Source organism: Colossoma macropomum, unplaced genomic scaffold (genome assembly GCF_904425465.1).
Source record: "Colossoma macropomum unplaced genomic scaffold, Colossoma_macropomum, whole genome shotgun sequence".
Taxonomy (NCBI): Eukaryota; Metazoa; Chordata; class Actinopteri; order Characiformes; family Serrasalmidae; genus Colossoma; species Colossoma macropomum.
The window spans coordinates 1-18,783 of record NW_023495106.1 but is presented as its reverse complement, the minus strand read 5'-3'; the positions used below and the strand labels follow the sequence as shown (position 1 = coordinate 18,783).

The 18,783-nt window shown below is 36.2% G+C and overlaps 2 protein-coding genes across 2 annotated transcripts; both read right to left on the bottom strand.

Moving 5' to 3' along the window:
• Positions 1 to 1,296: 1,296 nt before the first annotated feature.
• Positions 1,297 to 6,870, bottom strand: LOC118801011 (nuclear factor 7, brain-like). Its single transcript, XM_036561186.1, has 6 exons — positions 6,184 to 6,870; positions 5,698 to 5,793; positions 5,333 to 5,563; positions 4,380 to 4,402; positions 3,966 to 4,084; positions 1,297 to 2,599 (listed from the first exon to the last, which is right to left on the bottom strand). Exons 1-6 carry the CDS (start codon positions 6,586 to 6,588, stop codon positions 2,064 to 2,066), a joined length of 1,410 nt encoding a protein of 469 aa, XP_036417079.1. The 5' UTR covers positions 6,589 to 6,870; the 3' UTR covers positions 1,297 to 2,063.
• Positions 6,871 to 12,478: 5,608 nt separating this feature from the next.
• LOC118801012 (tripartite motif-containing protein 35-like) lies at positions 12,479 to 17,647 on the bottom strand. The gene is made up of 3 exons (XM_036561187.1): positions 17,363 to 17,647; positions 13,504 to 13,526; positions 12,479 to 12,515 (listed from the first exon to the last, which is right to left on the bottom strand). The coding sequence occupies exons 1-3, from the start codon at positions 17,645 to 17,647 to the stop codon at positions 12,494 to 12,496; spliced, it is 330 nt and encodes a 109-aa protein (XP_036417080.1). The 3' UTR covers positions 12,479 to 12,493.
• Between the last annotated feature and the right edge of the window lie 1,136 nt (positions 17,648 to 18,783).

Below are 18,783 nucleotides of genomic sequence, written 5' to 3'. Positions count from 1 at the left end.
GAGAATCCAGCATGAAAAACAGATCCAATTACATAATATACATACTCAACTGTTCTGCAAGAGGCAACAAGCCTTTATTAACCTTTAATTTCAAAAGACTACTATATAAGACTCAGCTTTGTTAAATGTAAGACTCAGCTTGGTTAGATTATATTCATCCAGACAAGCTACATTGATTATAGACTTAATTTATTGAAATACATTTACTGCATCTAAAAGTTTCCAAATTATACTGAATGCCATATTTCATATCTTTAGGGAAAAGCATGCAGACAAGCACAATTGTACTTGTAGTCTCATTGTTGGTGGATGTGAGAAATGTGAAAATGTAAAGAAAAAAGAGCTGGGTCAGACATCAATCTGATCTAAGGAGGTCTGCCTTTTTGCAGACTTTTCAGAACCTCCTATATCCATGGCTCTTCCTTTAAAACTGTTAAAATGAGACAAGGTTAACCAATCCTGGCTCCTCCCACTCAAGTTATCTCCCTGTTCCAGCCTTTAGGGTCATCATCTGTGTCATTATGTCCTTTTGTTCCTTGTGCCCTTACAGCCATGTGTTATACACATTATTCTGCATTTGTGTTGAAATGCTTCTGTGAATGTATTTGTTTCTGTTTTGTGTAATATAAAGTGTTGAACACTTGACAACAGAGCAACATCATATTTTTAGAAAGATCATGACAAGGTTGTGTCAACACTATTCAGTTTGTAACTGTTTACTCTTTTTACGTGACAAACATTTCTCTACAAGCTTGTGAGGTACAGCATATGAAAACACAAATTAAGTCATCATTTTTGAGTTCTAGAACAGCGTGACTCAGATCACAGGAGGAGGCAGAGACAGTGCCTGATAAATGTTTTTATTTAAATTGCTTTCATTTCAATTTATTACATGATGCCTTGAAATTAAAGGTAACTAACAGGTGCTGTTCTGTATTTCTGCTTTATCCACTTTTTACAAAAGACAAAACCAGCCTTCCAGATATGTCAGGGCCACATTTATTAAACATTCATATACAGAGATGATCGTCTAAATCAAATTTTAATTATGACCTATAAAATGTGAATTTGGTATAAAGATACGTAGAACAGTTTTTTAAGTTTCCAACTTGAAGAACTTTTCATAGTGTCATGGCTGGTGTGCTGCGTGCGTTGGAGCATGTGATCTGTAATCCTCCATATTTAAGTATGTTTAAATTCTTTGAATGTGTTCAGAGGAATCGAGAAGAGAGGCAGCATCCAGAGTGAGGACACACAAGTTCATCCTCTGCGTCAAACTTTTTTATTCTCTTCGCTCACTTCAGGGTGTGCTGAATGTAAACAATCATCTAAAGGAAATGAAATTCCAATTATCTTTGAAGCTTTACTCACAATGCCTTGCATTTTATTACAGGTCTGGATATTTGCATTTCCATACCACACTGTAATAGATGACGTGACAAAACTCTTAATAATGGATGAATAAAATTTAACCAATGGATTGCTTCTGACTTCACATTTTTTAATTATCTCAAATAAACACCTTTGTTGAGATTTTTTAATGAGAATTAATGCTCTACTTCAATAAATTGCTAAAGTAAGTTTCCAGAAATTTGAAAGACTTTACGACAGATATTGATTGTCCCAAAACTTTTTTTTAGTTTTTTTATTATGTTTCTTCTAAAATCCACACTGATCTCCACTGTTTTTGATGTATTGAGATGGAGGTCATTGTCAATACACCATGTTACTGATCTGTTCACCTTCTGCCAGTAATTACGCTGTAAAAAATGAGAGGTCAGTTCAACTTAAAATGACATAGTATCTGATTCAGAAACAAAGCAGAGTTTTAAAGATCTAATGATGGAGAAAAATGAAGGATGATAGAGAAATAAAATCTACACTGAAAATAATAATAACAATAAAAATAACGTTTCTAATGTAATGATATCAGGAGTAACATACATGTTAGGATAGAATGGTACAAACACATTATTTAAAATATACATGTAATGACATACTCTTATGATCATAATTCAGACACTCACTACCTGTATAAATGTTCATTCTAAGCAGCATCAACTTTAACTGTGCTGTTCCACTGTTACTGACGTCTTCACTGGTAAGATCCTCAGAGGATCACCAGAAGAATTATATAAAAACGGTAAAACTCTCTCAGTGAAAGTGTGTTTTACAGTGTGCAGGTGTGTGTTGGTTAGAAGATCAGTGAAGGTTATTTTTCCCCTGTCCCAGTCCAGCTGCACTCTGACCCTCTGCAGCTTCGCTTTAGGTCTAAGGGAGAGATCTGACTGTCCAGGGCGGCGAATATAGTATTGATCATCACTTTCCAGACTCCACACTGAATTCCAGAAAGTGTTTCCTTTTCTTGTTCCAGACTCTGTTATCACACCCAGAGACCAGGAACCACAGTCTCCAACCTGGACGTCCCAGCAGTGTGTCCCTGAGTTAAAACCCTCAGAACCCAGAACACAAGCATACACATCAAATCTCTCTGGATTATCAGGAAGTGATGATCTCTGGTTCCTGTATTCTACAGCAGTGAGATCATCAGACAGGTGGAGGTCTGGATGTGCAGTGTTGGGGTCCAGAGTAACAGGGGCTGAGGAGAGAGAACACAATGAAACATCATGTTTTTCTCTCATTTCTGTAAATGTTTTACCTCTACAGACTATTTTCTTTACTGTGAGTAAAACAGCTTTAGAGGTCGATTCCAGAATACAGATCAACTTTAATCCTGGACTAAATGTTGATGTTCAGTTCAGTGCAGCACTAAAGTGTATTTTCAGTAGTGAATGGTCATTATAGTCCAGTGACTGGTCTAATCTGCGTGCAGCATTTCTCTGTAGTGATTCACTCACAGAGCTGAACATCCATTAACATTTTCACACACAATAACTTGATAGATATGATACTTATATAATATCTCTAATATATATTCTGTAGTGAAGAAAATATCTAAATTACTGTAAATTAATAATACATTATGCAAATGATAAAGACAAAAAACATTTTCTTTCTTGATCAAATGACAGAGTAAAATCTAATCTCCACACATTTACTGAATGCGATCAAATTAATTCTGAAATTTCATCTGTATTACAGAATTCCTGAGATTTGTTGCCTCAAAATCTTTTTGTGATCAGGAAATGTAATTTTCGTCATTGAATAACAATGATCTATACACTATTACATCTATTATCTATTACATCTATTAGAAGTTTGGAGTGAGAAGATCCCCACACACGCTACCAAAAAGCCCCCTTTAGCATACTGGCCCAAATAAATTCTTTGCTTAGATCTTTATTATGAATTGAAACATTTAGAGCTGAACATGAGTTTGGACATCTTCACCTGATCTGCTCGGACATGACCAATAATCATGTAATAATAATAATAATAATAATAATAATAATAATAATAATAATAACAGTAATATAATAAAATAAATTAACTTCACATTACTGTCTAAATAATATAATCACAAACTTTTATGATGAATATATAAATTGCAATAATAAGTGCTTATCATTAATACATAAGTTGATATATGTGTCAATTTCATTTCAAAAATAATATTTGTACTGCTGTACTTTGATTAATGAAATAATTACAAACAATCTAATTTATTTGAAAAATTATTTATGAAATAAATATTTTTTAAAAATGCAAAAAAAAAACCTCTTAAACCATTGAAATTTTAGTTTTATTTATTTGAGTGTGCCGAAACATTGATTGCCTTTTTTTCACTCAAGTATATTTTTATCTCCACACTTCACATTTTATCTGAGTGAGATTTCTGCACAGTACAGTATTCATACTTTCACTTAAGTACAGTTTCAGTGTCCTTTTTACACCCTGAATAAAGAGAACATGATAACATGTTACTAATAGTTTATAAACAGTGTCTCATTAGTGCAGAAGCAGACTGTGTGTGAGAGATCAACCCTAAGAGAAACAGAACTTACTGTACTGGAGAATCTCCTGCATGTTCTCCCACACTCTGAACTGCAGGTTGGAAAGGTGTTTCACTACATTGATCAGAGCTCCTGATGTCTTCTCTGGATCCTTTGGTTTGAGCTGAGCTCTGAAAATAGAAGATTGTGTGAAATATATCACTGTAGAAACTTTACAGCCTGTAATTTATTTGACTAAATATCAATATTTTATGACATTTATTGTCTGGAGTCAATAATTCTGTTGTTTCTGTTAAATAAATATTTCTGCTACTGTTCTCATCACTACAACATTAACACTCAATCCTTATTCACCTTCATTTCATTATAATACACTCATATTTACAATAAATACAATATACTGTAGATTTAAATGTAATAATGACTTTAACATTAGATAAAATGTGTGATCTGACATTTACTCACTGTTTCTCTGTAGACTTGAAGTTCTGAGAAGGAAACAAAAAGAACATTGTAGTTAAAAGTGAAGAGACTTTTCAGGTGTTTTTCATATGAAACACAAACACCAGCAAATATAAATACTATCCCTTTTATATCATTTTATAATTAATAAAACTTTACCTTCTAAATCACTACTTAATAAAATTCATTATGTTTGTTATTTAGAAATAAATCTAATCAGTCAGATGTTGATAAAGTAGTTTGACTGGATGAATTTTGAGAGGCAGGGATCACAAACTAGACCGACGAGCAAAATGCAAACAAATCCATCAACCAGTCATCAACAAACAAATGCAGGTGAAGATCTAATGAGGTTCACTTGGAAACACAGCTTCACAATATCTGCACATTTCATCTGACTTAATTTACAAAAAAGATAATTAAATAAACATATTTGGCTCTTCAAGGCAATCTGCTTCTTAGCAGTGCACTACTGTACACTATTTCATGGAGTGGACTCTCATGCATGTTTCTGTTGTGTTTGTGGCTCTATATATATTAATGAAATTGCAAGTCACACTGCAATAATCATTTATGTGGCTTCTTGTGTTGTTTACTGAGAAATGTGCTGACTCTGCTAAATTCAATGGTAATTATTGTGATATTGCTAATTCTACTTTGGCTCTCAAGTGTCAGTGTTGACAACCACACCAGGAAGATCACTGAAGGCACATGCCCTCCAGAGAAGGGTTTACATTTACAGCGTTAATGTTGCTGTTTGTCAGTTAAAAGTATGTGATATATGCACACAATACTCAGCATTGACAACCTCACATGGTGGATTACTGTGGTTGTCTTGAAAAAGTGGAATATGAAGAAATAAATAACTCACTTTTTTCCTAAAACAACTGTGGAAGATAAAAGAAGTTTTCTATAAGTGACAGAAAGAAAGAAAAAAGAAGGAAAGTGATTTTTACCTGTAAGAACAGAACATCATCAGCTTCCATTTCCTTCTCTATGTTTCTGATTGTGTCTGAAAGAGATGATATTTCTCCATTCATCTCCTCAATCTTCCTCCTCATCATCTGACTCTTCTGCTCCTCCTCCTCCTTCAGTGCAGCTATTTTTGCTGCTTCTTCATCTCTTAGAAACTGGTGAAGCTTCTCAAACTCCTCCTTTATCTGCCTCTCTGTGTGCTGGGCCTGCGTCTGGAATGAGAGACCATTAGGAAACACAAACTCTAACAGATGATCTACAAGCATTTACCACCTACAGGAGAAGTGGACACTCATCAGAAACATGACCTCAGCAACATGTTTCACAATTCAAGATGATGTTTCACCTTAATGTGAGCTGCTGTTTGGTCATAGTCTTGTTTAGCTTCCTCTAAGACTTTCAGATTCTTCTGTAGAGGCTCCAAAGCAGACTTGAGTTTATTCTGTAATTATAGAGCAGTTCAGATTAGCACATTCTCCACCTTTTACAATATCTGATCAGTTAAACTATTAACATGTAACAGTCCTACAGACTACAGATGGAGAGAGAGACTGATAGCAGTTTTATCTCTACCTCAAAATAAGAAGCAATTCTTTCATTTTAAACCGTAACATTTCTGTATTGTAAGTTTACATTGACAGTCATAATGAATTCAGCAACAGTGCATTTTTTTTACTGATAATTCACTTGTGCTGTTTGCAGTTTGGCTTGAAACCACACCCACTGACTGAGATCACCTCCAGCATACATAACAAGTTAATTTGGTACTGAGAAACATTTTATACATTTTGGTTGAGTTACATTTTAGACATCAAAATAACACATTTCATACCTTAAAGTCAGTCAGAGCTTCATCTATTGGGGAAAATTCATGATTTTTGTGTTTCTTTGAAGTCTGACACACCACACACACAGGCTGCTGATCATCCAGACAGAAGAGTTTGAGTTTCTCATTGTGCAGAATGCAGAGCACCTCAGACCCTGCTGAAGATCTCTGACTCCTGCTCTCTAGAAAAGACTCACAGAGGTTCCTCAGTGCAAGGTTAAAGGGAGGTTCTTCTTTAGAGGATCTTCTTCTACAGACTGGACATTCTTGAGACCCCTTAGTTTCCCAGAACTGCTGCACACAGGTTTTACACACACTGTGGCTGCACGACAGAATAACAGGATCCCTGAAGATTTCACAGCACACAGGACACGAAAAGTCTTCTTCTGAAAGAGGGTTTCTAGCAGCCATTTCCTCCAACTGCTGCTGTGCTGTTTCTCTGTAACGGCTCCTTTAGTCCAAACTCCACTTTCTCTTTTAGGACGTCTGTAATGATCAGAGCAGCACAGTTGAGAATCAGCCACCGTAGCCCTTCAACCCACTGAGTGAGTTTTAGCTCCTTTCAGAATCACACATCAAGAAACAAACACATACAGTCACTGTTTAAAAGCTCCTCATTGGTGCCTCTGAGTGAAGTGAATGCAGAATGAAGAAAGATCAGAGTGACAGTATGAGATTCACTTCCTCCAACAGGTAGAGGAGGTGTGGAGGAGGAGGAGCTTTAAAAAAGGAGGAGTCAGTCAGATGCTCTATTCTAACTGTGTGTTTTCTACGCTAGATGGCAGCAGTTCATTAATAACCTGAAACAAGGAGCTCTCAGATGAGTGAAGGTTTCTAAAGTAGATTATTTCAGCAAACAGAATCCATATTAAACTTCTCTTACATATTAAACATGTAAACTATGAGGTTTGTGTTCTTCTACTACTTCCAAATATTATTGTTTCTGCTGTCTGGTGGAGTCTGGACATGACAGCTATAAATAGCTGGTGGTTTGGTTTCTTGAAAATGGCTCCCTCCCCTTCACTTCCATCTCATTGCCCACAATTAGGCCTATATTAGGCATGATACCATGATGGTGAAGGTGAAATCAGCTAATTTGAACCTGCCAGTTTTAAAAATATTAGTTTGCCTTGATGATCAGTCTCTGTAGAAATCAGACACACAAATCCCCACTGAGCTCCTGTCTTGTCATTTTGACTGTAGTGAATGTAGTGTTTTCCAAAAACTGGTCATAATATTGCCCCTCTACAGGTTAATGGGACCAATCATCTGCTGCTGGAAACCACAGCACCTAAGAATGGAATTTATCCAACATCACACCCAAAGTTTAGGTCACTGAGGAGTCCACTGAACAAGCATTTAAATTAGGATACAGCACTGAATTATAGAGCAACAAAGATCTATGATATGGGGAACAGATAATTACTTGATAGACATTGTTTCAAATCGTTATTTGAAAATGGAGCCATGTCCTTAAGGGGGCCCAGCATCCAACCTTAGTACTAACAGATAAATGAAATTTAGAATATATTAAAGCAGCAAAATGTTTAAACCCGAGACAGAAATATTGGGTTTTGTTTTTGACTCGTTTAACTTCATGGTTTTTTACTGAGCCCTACAATAATGAAGGAGTAAATAATGACATCATTTCAGACACATCTTATCAACTGATAATCATCTAACACTCCTGGTAAAAACAAACTACTTGTATTTGGAAGATGATTGTATAAAGAGCTCAATTCCAGTAAGTAAGAATAAACTGAAAGCCAGAGAAAGACACTCATCACTCAGACTAAACATAGTGTCCCAGATGTCTTTGAAGCCTTTCTTCTATTTTGATGATGATTTCTGGAGGCTTCCCAGCACAGTCTTGTCCTATGACTGTAATTATCAGCTGATCCTGCATAGTCTTATTCTCTTATTCTCATCTCTGCGAAACAAATTCAAGTGGCAGCAATATCAGTGCTTTAAGGTTAGTCATTCAGCATAAATGTTCTGTTATGGCCTCGACTACATTATAACTGATCATCAGCATGTTAATAAATATATCAAGTTAGAAATCAAAATCAAAGCCTACTACTCATTTGGACAATTAGTGTATGAATTACATGAAATTATATAACCTGAAATATATGGGAGTTTATGCAGTGTGACATCATAGAAACTTCAGTCAGAGATGTGCACTCTCATATGTGAACAGCAAAACCTACCAGACCTGTACACTCTCAGAAAAAAGGTACTGAGAGTCACTGGTGTGGTACCATCACATCACTGGGTACGTCAAGGGTGCATCTTCAGTAGCTTTAGTTAAGAAATATGATTGTATTATACTTTTTTAAAAGTTGCATTGACATGCAGATGCATGTGTGTACTTATTTTAGGAATAAGTAAATAAGAGTAAAGGATAGGAAGTTAAATACATAAATACATGAATAAATAAATATTGTATTGTGTGCAATTATATGTGCTGTACATAGCTGTTCTATTCCAGAGTGGCTATTACTGTCAAAAATCTTTGTAGAAATTATGGTAAACACTATCAAATAGCAACAGTAAAAGACTATAAAATCCAACAAAGTATTTCACTGTAATAGATACACTGAATTACGTTCAATAAAAAAAAACAATAAATTACTTTATTTTTTACTGCTATATTGTATAGAAAATACACAATTTAACTGTGAAAATATAAAATTTTGGTGAAATTAATGGGAAAAACACTGTAATGTCATGAAGAACTAATTACCTTAAAATTAACAATGTAATTCTGCATTGTACAAAATCCAACTTGCTAAACAGCAAGTTTAAAAAATACAGTTGGGCCAGGTTTATCATGATGGTTTAAATTAACTGATTTAACGACCTGTATTGAGTTAATGACTGTCTCATAGCACACACACTGCATCAACTAACAATTTCAAGAAAGACAAGATGTAATGTATTTATATGAGTTCTAGTATCTGGGCCGCTCTGTGGTTCAGCAAACTGACCCAGTAGCATCCAAATGATTCTCTATAAACACAGAGCTATATAACAGAGTATGTCAAACTCAGTGTACAAAACAACATATAGAAGTATTTTTGTTGTAGAAGTTAACAATAACAGCCATTAGTGACTCTATTTGGTTTATATTGTACATTCTCTGTAACTGGACTAAGTATTTTTGCATTTAGTAGGAAATAGTAACACCTGCTCTGTGGTGGTCCTGGTTGGGGTCCTGATCATTTACATTTACATTTACATTTACATCATTTAGCAGACGCTCTTATCCAGAGCGACTTACAAAAAGTGCTTTGTCTATCCAGAGAAAGAATCTTCGCTAGCTACCAATAGGTTAGAGAGAAAGCCAGTCCTAAGCTCAGATACTGCTAGAATCAGAAGGTCATTGACACCTAGTGAAAAAGGAACAGAGTTAAACACAGAACAGTGCAATACAATACAATACATAAGTGCTGTACAATACATTACAATCAATACTTAATTTAGTGCTCATTTAAGTGCTGAATACACAGGTGTGTCTTCAGTCTGCGTTTGAAGATAGCGTGAGACTCTGCTGTACGGACAGCCAGTTGGAGTTCATTCCACCACTTGGGTGCCAGTACAGAGCACAGTCTTGATGCTTGCCTTCCACGTGCCTTGAAGGATGGCGGGTCAAGCCGAGCTGTACTCGAAGCTCGAAGGGCGCATGGTACAGTTCGAGATTTGACCATTGCCATCAAGTAGGGAGGGGCTGGTCCATTTTTGGCTTTGTAGGCAAGCATAAGGGTTTTAAATCTGATGCGTGCAGCTACAGGAAGCCAGTGAAGGGAGCGCAGCAGTGGGGTGACGTGGCTGAACTTTGGGAGATTGAGGATGAGTCTTGCTGCTGCATTCTGGATGATCATTAATGAACAAACTGAAAGGCTTAACGAATTATGCAGAGAAACAGATCAACTACAATCGGTCACTGCAGAACTACAAACTGCATCTATACATTAATGGACCTGATTTAATGGACAATGAGCATAGATACAAGATAGCTGTACATAATGAAGTGTCCAGTGAGTGTAGACATATAATGAAGTACAGCAGTTTACTGCACTCACCAGCTTAGTTTGTAATTGTTTGGTAAAGACCACTGAAGCTGTTTCTTTACTTGTGTAATTGTTATTCCACTGATTTTTTCTGAATTGTAGGTTCTGTTTATGTTGTTTAGACAGTTAAAGCAAAGGCTTCAAGGTGCTTTCTGGTGTAATCAGGTCATTTCCACATACCATTGAACACAGGTGAGCCTTAAGAATTGTTCAATTTACAAGACATGATACAGTACATAGTAGCTTAATGTACAGCCTTATTTTCTTAGAACTGTGGCAGATCATTGATCTCAGCTGTGTTCACCTGTGTTGTACATCCTCTTCTATTTCTTTACACATTCATAGTTTTACTGTAGAACTGGGCACTCACTGTGTTGTTTTGGTTTAATGGTACAACTTATATTCTTTAGTACTGATTTCCAATGAATATTTTAGTGAACTTCAGAGGGCTTTGTTTAGTGAGTGAGAATGTAATGGTTACATAAGCTACATTTTTGTGTTTAAGAAAGAAAGAAAAGTCAGTACAACTCAAAGTTTTGCTCAAGACTAGTTGTTTTCTTAGTACAACAAATGTTCTCATGTTAGCTCAAATAAATATTACAGTGCAGATGATCTGGCTGTTTGGATCCAAGTCTCCAGCAAACTTGCCCAACATGAAATCACTCTCTCATTTTTGCACAGTTTGGTTAAACAAATCAGTTGAATATGTACTTCTATGAGTGAAATATTCCTGTTGTGCTGTTTTCAGGTAGACTGGAAGAAGCTGGCGAATAAGAAGTCAAATTCAGCCTCATCTGTTTGAGTAAAGATCAATATTAATGAACTCCTACACATGAAATACTTTCTACTGTTTTAAGTGTTTTGAAACATGTTGTGTAAAAATGACGAGACCTGCTCTGCATCTAACATTAAATCTGACTAGTTCCAGTGTTAGCTTTAACATTAGCTTATCTGATGGTGTGGCTTCTGTCGCTAAAACCTGCAGCTTTAATGTTGAGTGACTAAATGATTTCCCTGCTTTGATTAATGTAAACATGGTTTGCAGAATTTTTTTTGTCAATAATTTCACATGTATGTCTGCACTGAATATCATGTTAAGCCGAATAATTTCTATAAAACTAGTTAATTTACTTGTTAACACATGATGTACTTTTTTAGGTTGAACTGAGTCATTTTTCACAGTGTAAATGTGTCACGTGAGGAACACATTTACACTGTGAAAGAAATACATCAACAAGATCTCAGAAAAAGGCATCAAGTCTATCTGTAACATAAATTAAAGATAAAGATTAAAAATGATGCCAATCATACTGATTATACACAGCTCAGAATTCTAAAAAATGGCAGTCACTCATTTTATATGCTCAAAACTAATAGACTCTAGTAGTTTTAGTCAAACAGTGCTTGGCTGACTGATATGATCATTAATTATGAAGCATTATTGAGTTATTTTACTCAAAACAACGCTCACAAACTCTTACATTATACAACTATGTAATAACTACCTAAAAATAACATTATAAGTTGTAACTAATAAGTAATTTAATTAATCATGTCAATAATATGAGCTGTCAATGTTGAACAGCTCTGTTCTGTTGAACAATATGATTTCCTTACATAACATTTTAAGAGATGTTATCAGTGTATTTATTATCAGTGTAGCTCAGAATGTCATATTCTGTTTGTGTAGGAAAAGCACAGGATACACAATGTCAGACACAGTCAGTCACAGCTTCATCTACCGGACAGAATTCATGACTTTTGTGGTTCTTTGAAGTCTGACACACCACACACACAGACTGCTGATCATCCAGACAGAAGAGTTTGAGTTCCTCATTGTGCAGACTGCAGAGCACCTCAGACCCTGCTGAAGATCTCTGACTCCTGCTCTCTAGAAAAGACTGCAGACAGGTTTTACATGCACTGTGGCTGCAGGACAGAATAACAGGATCCCTGAAGATTTCACAGCACACACAGCATAGAAGGTCCTCCACTGGTAGCTTAAAGATGCCATTTTCTCCAATGACTGCTGGTCTCTTCTTCTAATGGTTTCTCCTTTCATGGTGTCACTTTCACTTTATGGATTTCTGTACTGACCTCAGCAGAAGTGTTCAGAATCAGTCACTGTCTTCAGAAGTCAGATTTTTAAAGTCAAAGTCATTAGATGAGTGTTTTTATCAGCAATTCTCAGACAAGATAAGATAAAATGACCCGTAAGGATCAGCAGAGGGACAGTGTGAGGTTCAGTTTCCTCCAGCAGGTAGTCTGTGTAGTGGAAGAGGAGTTATGAAAGGGAGGAGCTGTAATTCATTTAAAACCCAAAGTTTGTAGGTTGTTTTGTTTTGTATGTTAACATTGTTTTTAAATAACAGAACCACAGACAAAGTAAAATATTTAATATTTTATTTTTTTTTATGTTAATTATTCCATTTTGCAGTTCAGTCTTATTTTTCAGTTATTTCATGATTTCTTAATCACATAATTAATTACATAATGATCTCTTTATATTAGATAATCAAAAGGCAAATACATTCTGTGGAGAGTTTATCAATAAGATTGTTCTTTTTTTTTTTGCAAAATGTTTTTCTCTCCAAATTTTTATATTAATATTTTATATAAGCCATTACATTTAGCAGTTTATTTCATGTGTTCATTTTAAGCACATATAACTTTGATCCAGCAATTTTTTAAACAGTTAAGTCAAAACTGTCAGATCACTAATGATGTAACACTACTGACTAGTGGTGGGAATCTCTAGGCACCTCACGATTCGATTCGGTTACGATTCAGAGGGCCGCGATGCGATTATAAAACGATTATCGATGCATCTCGATGCATCTTGTTTTCTATACAGAATTTATATTTTCTCACTGTGTGACTTCAAGTTTCAAGCTCAAGTTTTAAGTTTATTTGTCATTTACACAACATGTCAGGACATTTATTTGAAAAAGGCATTCAAATGCTTGTGGTGAGGCTCAGCTAATCACTCTACAGAAAGTAAATAAGTAAAAATAAAAATACAAGAAAAACAGACGTATTAAATATACACAAAATATACACAGAAAATACATTTTAAAGTGACTATTTGTAATGATCAATACTGTTCTCATCACTACAACATTAACACACAATCCTTATTCACCTTCATTTCATTATAATACACTCATATTTACAATAAATACAATATACTGTAGATTTAAATGTAATAATTACTTTAACATTAGATAAAATGTGTGATCTGACATTTACTCACTGTTTCTCTGTAGACTTGAAGTTCTGAGAGGGAAACAAAAAGAACATTGTAGTTAAAAGTGAAGACACTTTTCAGGTGTTTTTCATATGAAACACAAAACACCAGCAAACAGCCAAGTTGGTGACATTATCTATCATTTAATATTCAATAAAACTTTACCTTCTAAATAACTACTTAATAAAATTCATTATGTTTGTTATTTATAAATTAATCTAATCAGTCAGATGTTGATAAAGTAGTTTGACTGGATGAATTTTGAGAGGCAGGGATCACAAACTAGACCAACGAGCAAAATGCAAATAAATCCATCAACCGGTCATCAACAAACAAATGCAGGTGAAGATCTAATGAGACTCACTTGGAAACACAGCTAAGAATTACAGGAGAACCACCAACAACAGAACCAGAGCCAAACTAACACAACAAGCAGCAGGTTTGTGGATGATGAGGCGGCAGAGCCGGAACGTTCAGAGGATCCAGGAGAGGCTCCACTGATGATCAGATACAGAGTCAGAAGATCTGCTCATTTATTTTATCTTCATTTATAAAATAAATAAATAAACATATTTGGTTCTTCTACTTGAGTTGCCTCCCAGCAGAGCTCACTACTGTACTCTACTTTGTGTTTGTGGGCTCTGTGTGCATTAATGAAACTGTAATAATCTTTTTTTGTGACCTTCTTGTGTTGTTTACTGAGAAATGTGCTGACTCTGCTAGTCAGTGGTAATTAGTGTGATATTGCTAATTCTACTTTGTCTCTCATTGACTTTGCTAACAGTTGTGCAGATTACAGTGTCAGTTATTTGGTTTATTTTACTGCTGTTTGTTTTTGCTACAGTTTAAGTTCCTTTTCTTGGAGACACTGTTCACATCTGAGTGTTACTATATTAGCAATATGCTAACAGACAAGCTAGTCTTCAGTTAATGAGTCAGTTTGCCAAGTGTGTTATCACTGTGTGTGTTTAGAGCGCCCTCTGTTGGAATCTGCACTGAAGTACCAGATTCACCTTTCATTTTATATCTCAGTACTGATTATTAGTAGAACCAGCAAAATAAAATTCTATATATTATCCAGACTGTTTTATTTACATCTAATAATGAATAATTTGCACATTTGAGTAAATATCGTGTTCTGTAGTCAAGCTTTTTGTTTGTTTTCTGATTTACAGAAACCACACACACCTCTACACACCCAAGCACACATATTCAAAGCCTGTTTCTGTTTGCTGAGCATCTTTTGGAGGAGACAATTAAAGCTTCTTATTAACTCAACCTGGAACCAGCCATCAGGGCGGATCTATAGGGCGGCAAAAGGTCGCAGCTGCCACCTCCTCTACAGCTTTAACCACCCTAATTATTAACCTTAATTATGCAGACCATAAAGAACACTGAAACAATGTTTTGTTGTGTTATTTATGCACATTGACACAAGAATTTGAGACACTGTAGGAATTTATCAGTGATTTAAATATATTTCGAAATGTTGATGTGGCTGTGAGTTTCGGTTTTATAGGTCTCTCCTCATTCTAAGAGAGAGGAGTCTGGTCTCGTATGACTGGAAATACCTGCCCAGGGACGTGTTAAAGTGGCTGTTGAGTGAACAGACTTTCCTATAAGGACTTTGGTTTGTTAACTCTGTAGTTATCTTCTCAGCTTGCAAGTTAAATGAATAAAGGTATTTACCTGGAGTTGTATTTGTTACTCAGTTAACCTTCACTTGTTCTGAACTACAGGTAAATTCAACTTAAGACTTAATCTCCAGTCACCAGAGATGTAGACTCGACACATATGATTTGGACTTGAGTCCGGTTGGTATCATGAATTTGATGACTTGAAACTCGACTCGACAAAATCAAGAAAGACTTGCAACTCAACTTCGACTTAAATACCAGTGACTTGGACTTTGACTCGGATTTGAGCCTTAGAGCTTGGAACGACTCGAGACCCAAAGTGGAAGAAATGTGGAGAGTCTGACTGCAGACAGGACTCTACACAGCTGCTGACTTTTCATGTGAAAGGATTTGTTCCCTCCCCTAAAGTTGATATATGTCAGCTTCCTCAAATGTCTGTCAGTGAGTTTATGCTCAGCTTAATTAATTCAGGAAGAAAAGCGAAGCATTAGAATTTAAGTTCACCTCCATAAGACAGACACAAGCGGAGCATCAATGGCATCAATAAGTCCAGCTCAGCTCTTAGACTCTTACTGGAGAATCTTACCAGCTGATCTGACCATTTTCCTCATGGTAGTTAAACAACAGAAACTCAGCTCTCTGTATTTGACAGAGCTTAACAGCTTCTGCAGGTAAAACAAGCTCAGCGTTCACCACGAGGCTGAAGTTGACTTTTAATCCTCCAGGTTCATATTTGAATTTGCTGTTCCACCTTAAATGGTGCAGAAGTTCCACACCGGAACCGAACGGAAAATCTGAAGAAGAAGCTGCTGGCAAATAAAAAGTCAACTTCAGCTTCATACATTCACCATATCAGCTCAACTCAGTCATTTTGGTTTCTATTGTTTAAATTACTTTCAAGCTAGTGTTTGTTTTTAGTTTGCTGAGTTTTAGCACTGAGTTAGTTTTTATTTGATTTATACAACTCCTTACTACTCACTACTCCTTGTGTAAGCTATATCTGTCATTTGTGTGCCGTGGATTTTTTATTTTATTTGGAATAGTAAAAATTAATAATAATAAAAAATAATATAGAGCCACACACTGCGAACATGCTGTAATTAAACGACTGTAGTACTGTTACCATCAGTTTTGGTCTTCAGTGTTGAAATTGCCTTAAATTAGGTGATGAATTCATTTTGACTTGTTTAGAACTCGAAGATCAAGACCTGAGTCTCAACTTAAGACTTGCTTGTACTAAATTTGGATCGAGACTCGACTGCCTTGACATGGGACTTGACTCAGGAATTGAATGTCAAGACTTGATTTACTTGCAAATTAGTGACTTGTTCCCACCTCTGCTAATCACTGCTTAGCAACTGCTGCTATCAAGCTTTCTGCTCTTTAGCGCTGGTGTGTCATGTATTTTTAATTTTGACCAACTTTGGTGCCCAGGGGGACCCTTAAAAGTGAGACTGCAACAGACCACACCCTGTCATTTTCTACCCATTTCTAAAACTAAAATTTAGAAATATTTGGTCTGCAAATTTGGTACTTACTGTGCTCTTTCACTACAAAAGCTAAAAGGGTGATGTCAAAATATCAAAGCAAATATCTACTTCTACGCAAGAAGTCATAAGAGGTAAGATATAAAGAGTCCATAAACATGTATCTCATGCCCGCAGTGGCAGTATGCTTTAGCCGACTAAATCTGGACTAAATTCTCCCTTATGTGAAGACTCAGGCTATAGATGGCAGAAGTACTGGTGAAGGTACTTCCAAACACTGTAAATCAAAATGCACAAGCTTTGCATGTTGGTTGCTGCTGTTTTGCATTTTTGAAAAATTTGCTCAGTTATCAGGAGGTTGCATGGATAGTTTGCTATATAAACACGTAATCAATACACTTGGATGCCATGTGAACGTGTCACCCTGAGAGAACTTCCTTCCATCTCTGGTAAAACTTTTTAGATTTGCCTCTTCTACCCACCACCTATCCTGGTTTTAGTCTATGTCTACCTTACAGGCATCAGATGCACACAGTACCCAACACTAACAATCTCACATGATGGATTATTGTGATTGTAGAGATCTTCATAGTGATCCTCCCCTTTAACACTAAAACATTTAACTCACCTGTTCTTTTCTAATGTTGGTATGAAAAGCACTTCCTTCAGAAGTACAAAGAGAAAGAAGCAGTTTTTGTGTGTATAAATCACAAAGAGAGAGAGAAAAAGAAATATTCTTACCCGTAAGAACAGAACATCCTCAGCTTCCATTTCCTTCTCTATGTTTCTGATTGTGTCTGAAAGAGATGATATTTCTCCATTCATCTCCTCAATCTTCCTCCTCATCATCTGACTCTTCTGCTCCTCTTCCTCCTTCAGTGCAGCTATCCTTGCTGCTTCTTCATCTCTTAGAAACTGGTGAAGCTTCTCAAACTCCTCCTTTATCTGCCTCTCTGTGTGCTGGGCCTGGGTCTGGAATGAGAGACCATTAGGAAACACAAACTCTAACAGATGATCTACAAGCATTTACCACCTACAGGAGAAGTGGACACTCATCAGAAACATCACCTCAGCAGTTTCACAATTCAAGATGATGTTTCACCTTAATGTGAGCTGCTGTTTGGTCATAGTCTTGTTTAGCTTCCTTTAAGACTCTCAGATTCTTCTGTAGAGGCTTCAGTGCAGACCTGAGTTTATTCTGCAATTAAACAACAGTTCAGATGAGTGACATCTGAATGAGTGATGAGTGATCAGTTTAACTGTTTAAATGTAATAGTTGTCCTACACACTACAGCTGAATAGAGAATAATAGCAGTTTTACTCTCTGCTTCAGAATTAGAAGAGATTTTTTCATTTTTGTCCAGTGGAGAGTAATATTTCTGTAAGTTTTACATTGACCGTCAAAATGAATTTAACAACAGAGCATTTTTCTGACTGATAATTCACTTGTGCTGTTTGGCCTGAAACCACACCCACTGGCTGACTTCACCTTTAGCATACATAACAGTTTGACCTGGTACTGAACTGTTTCAAACAATTTGATTGTTACATTTAACATATCAAAATATTTGATGTGTCCTACCTTAAAATCAGTCACAGCTTCATCTATTGGGCAGCAGTTGTGATTTTTATGCGTCTTTGATAGATGACAGACCAAACACACAGGCTGCTGATCATCCAAACAGAAGAGTTTGAGTTTCTCATTGTGCAGAATGCAGAGCACCTCAGACCCTGCTGAAGATCTCTGACTCCTGCTCTCTACAAAAGCCTCACAAAGGTTCTTCAGTACAAGGTTACAGGGAGGATGAGGATCTTCTTCTGCAAACTGGACATTCTCGAGATCCCTTAGTTTCCCAGAACTGCTGCAGACAGGTTTTACACACACTGTGGCTACACAGCAGAACAACAGGATCCCTGAAGATATCATAGCACACAGGACACGAAAGCTCTTCTTCTGAAAGAGGGTTTCTAGCAGCCATTTCCTCCAACTGCTGCTGTGCTGTTTCTCTGTAACAGCTCCTTTAGTCCAAACTCCACTTTCACTTCTAGGATGTCTGTAATGATCAGAGCAGCACAGTTGAGAATCAGCCACCGTAGCCCTTCAACCCACTGAGTGAGTTTTAGCTCCTTTCAGAATCACACATCAAGAAACAAACACATAC

Bases quoted from the DNA above. Each gene is read 5' to 3' on its own strand.
- LOC118801011 (XM_036561186.1), bottom strand. From the start codon at position 6,588: ATGGCTGCTAGAAACCCTCTTTCAGAAGAAGACTTTTCGTGTCCTGTG. The intron at 4,403-5,332 runs GTAAAAATCACT...TTTCCTTCTCAG, and splicing joins ATGATGTTCTGTTCTTACAG to AACTTCAAGTCTACAGAGAA. The intron at 2,600-3,965 runs GTAAGTTCTGTT...CTCTCTCCTCAG, and splicing joins GCAGGAGATTCTCCAGTACA to CCCCTGTTACTCTGGACCCC.
- LOC118801012 (XM_036561187.1), bottom strand. From the start codon at position 17,647: ATGCTTGTAGATCATCTGTTAGAGTTTGTGTTTCCTAATGGTCTCTCA. The intron at 13,527-17,362 runs GTAAGAATATTT...TTTCCCTCTCAG, and splicing joins AGGATGTTCTGTTCTTACGG to AACTTCAAGTCTACAGAGAA. The intron at 12,516-13,503 runs GTGAGTAAATGT...TCCACTACACAG, and splicing joins TTCAAGTCTACAGAGAAACA to ACTACCTGCTGGAGGAAACT.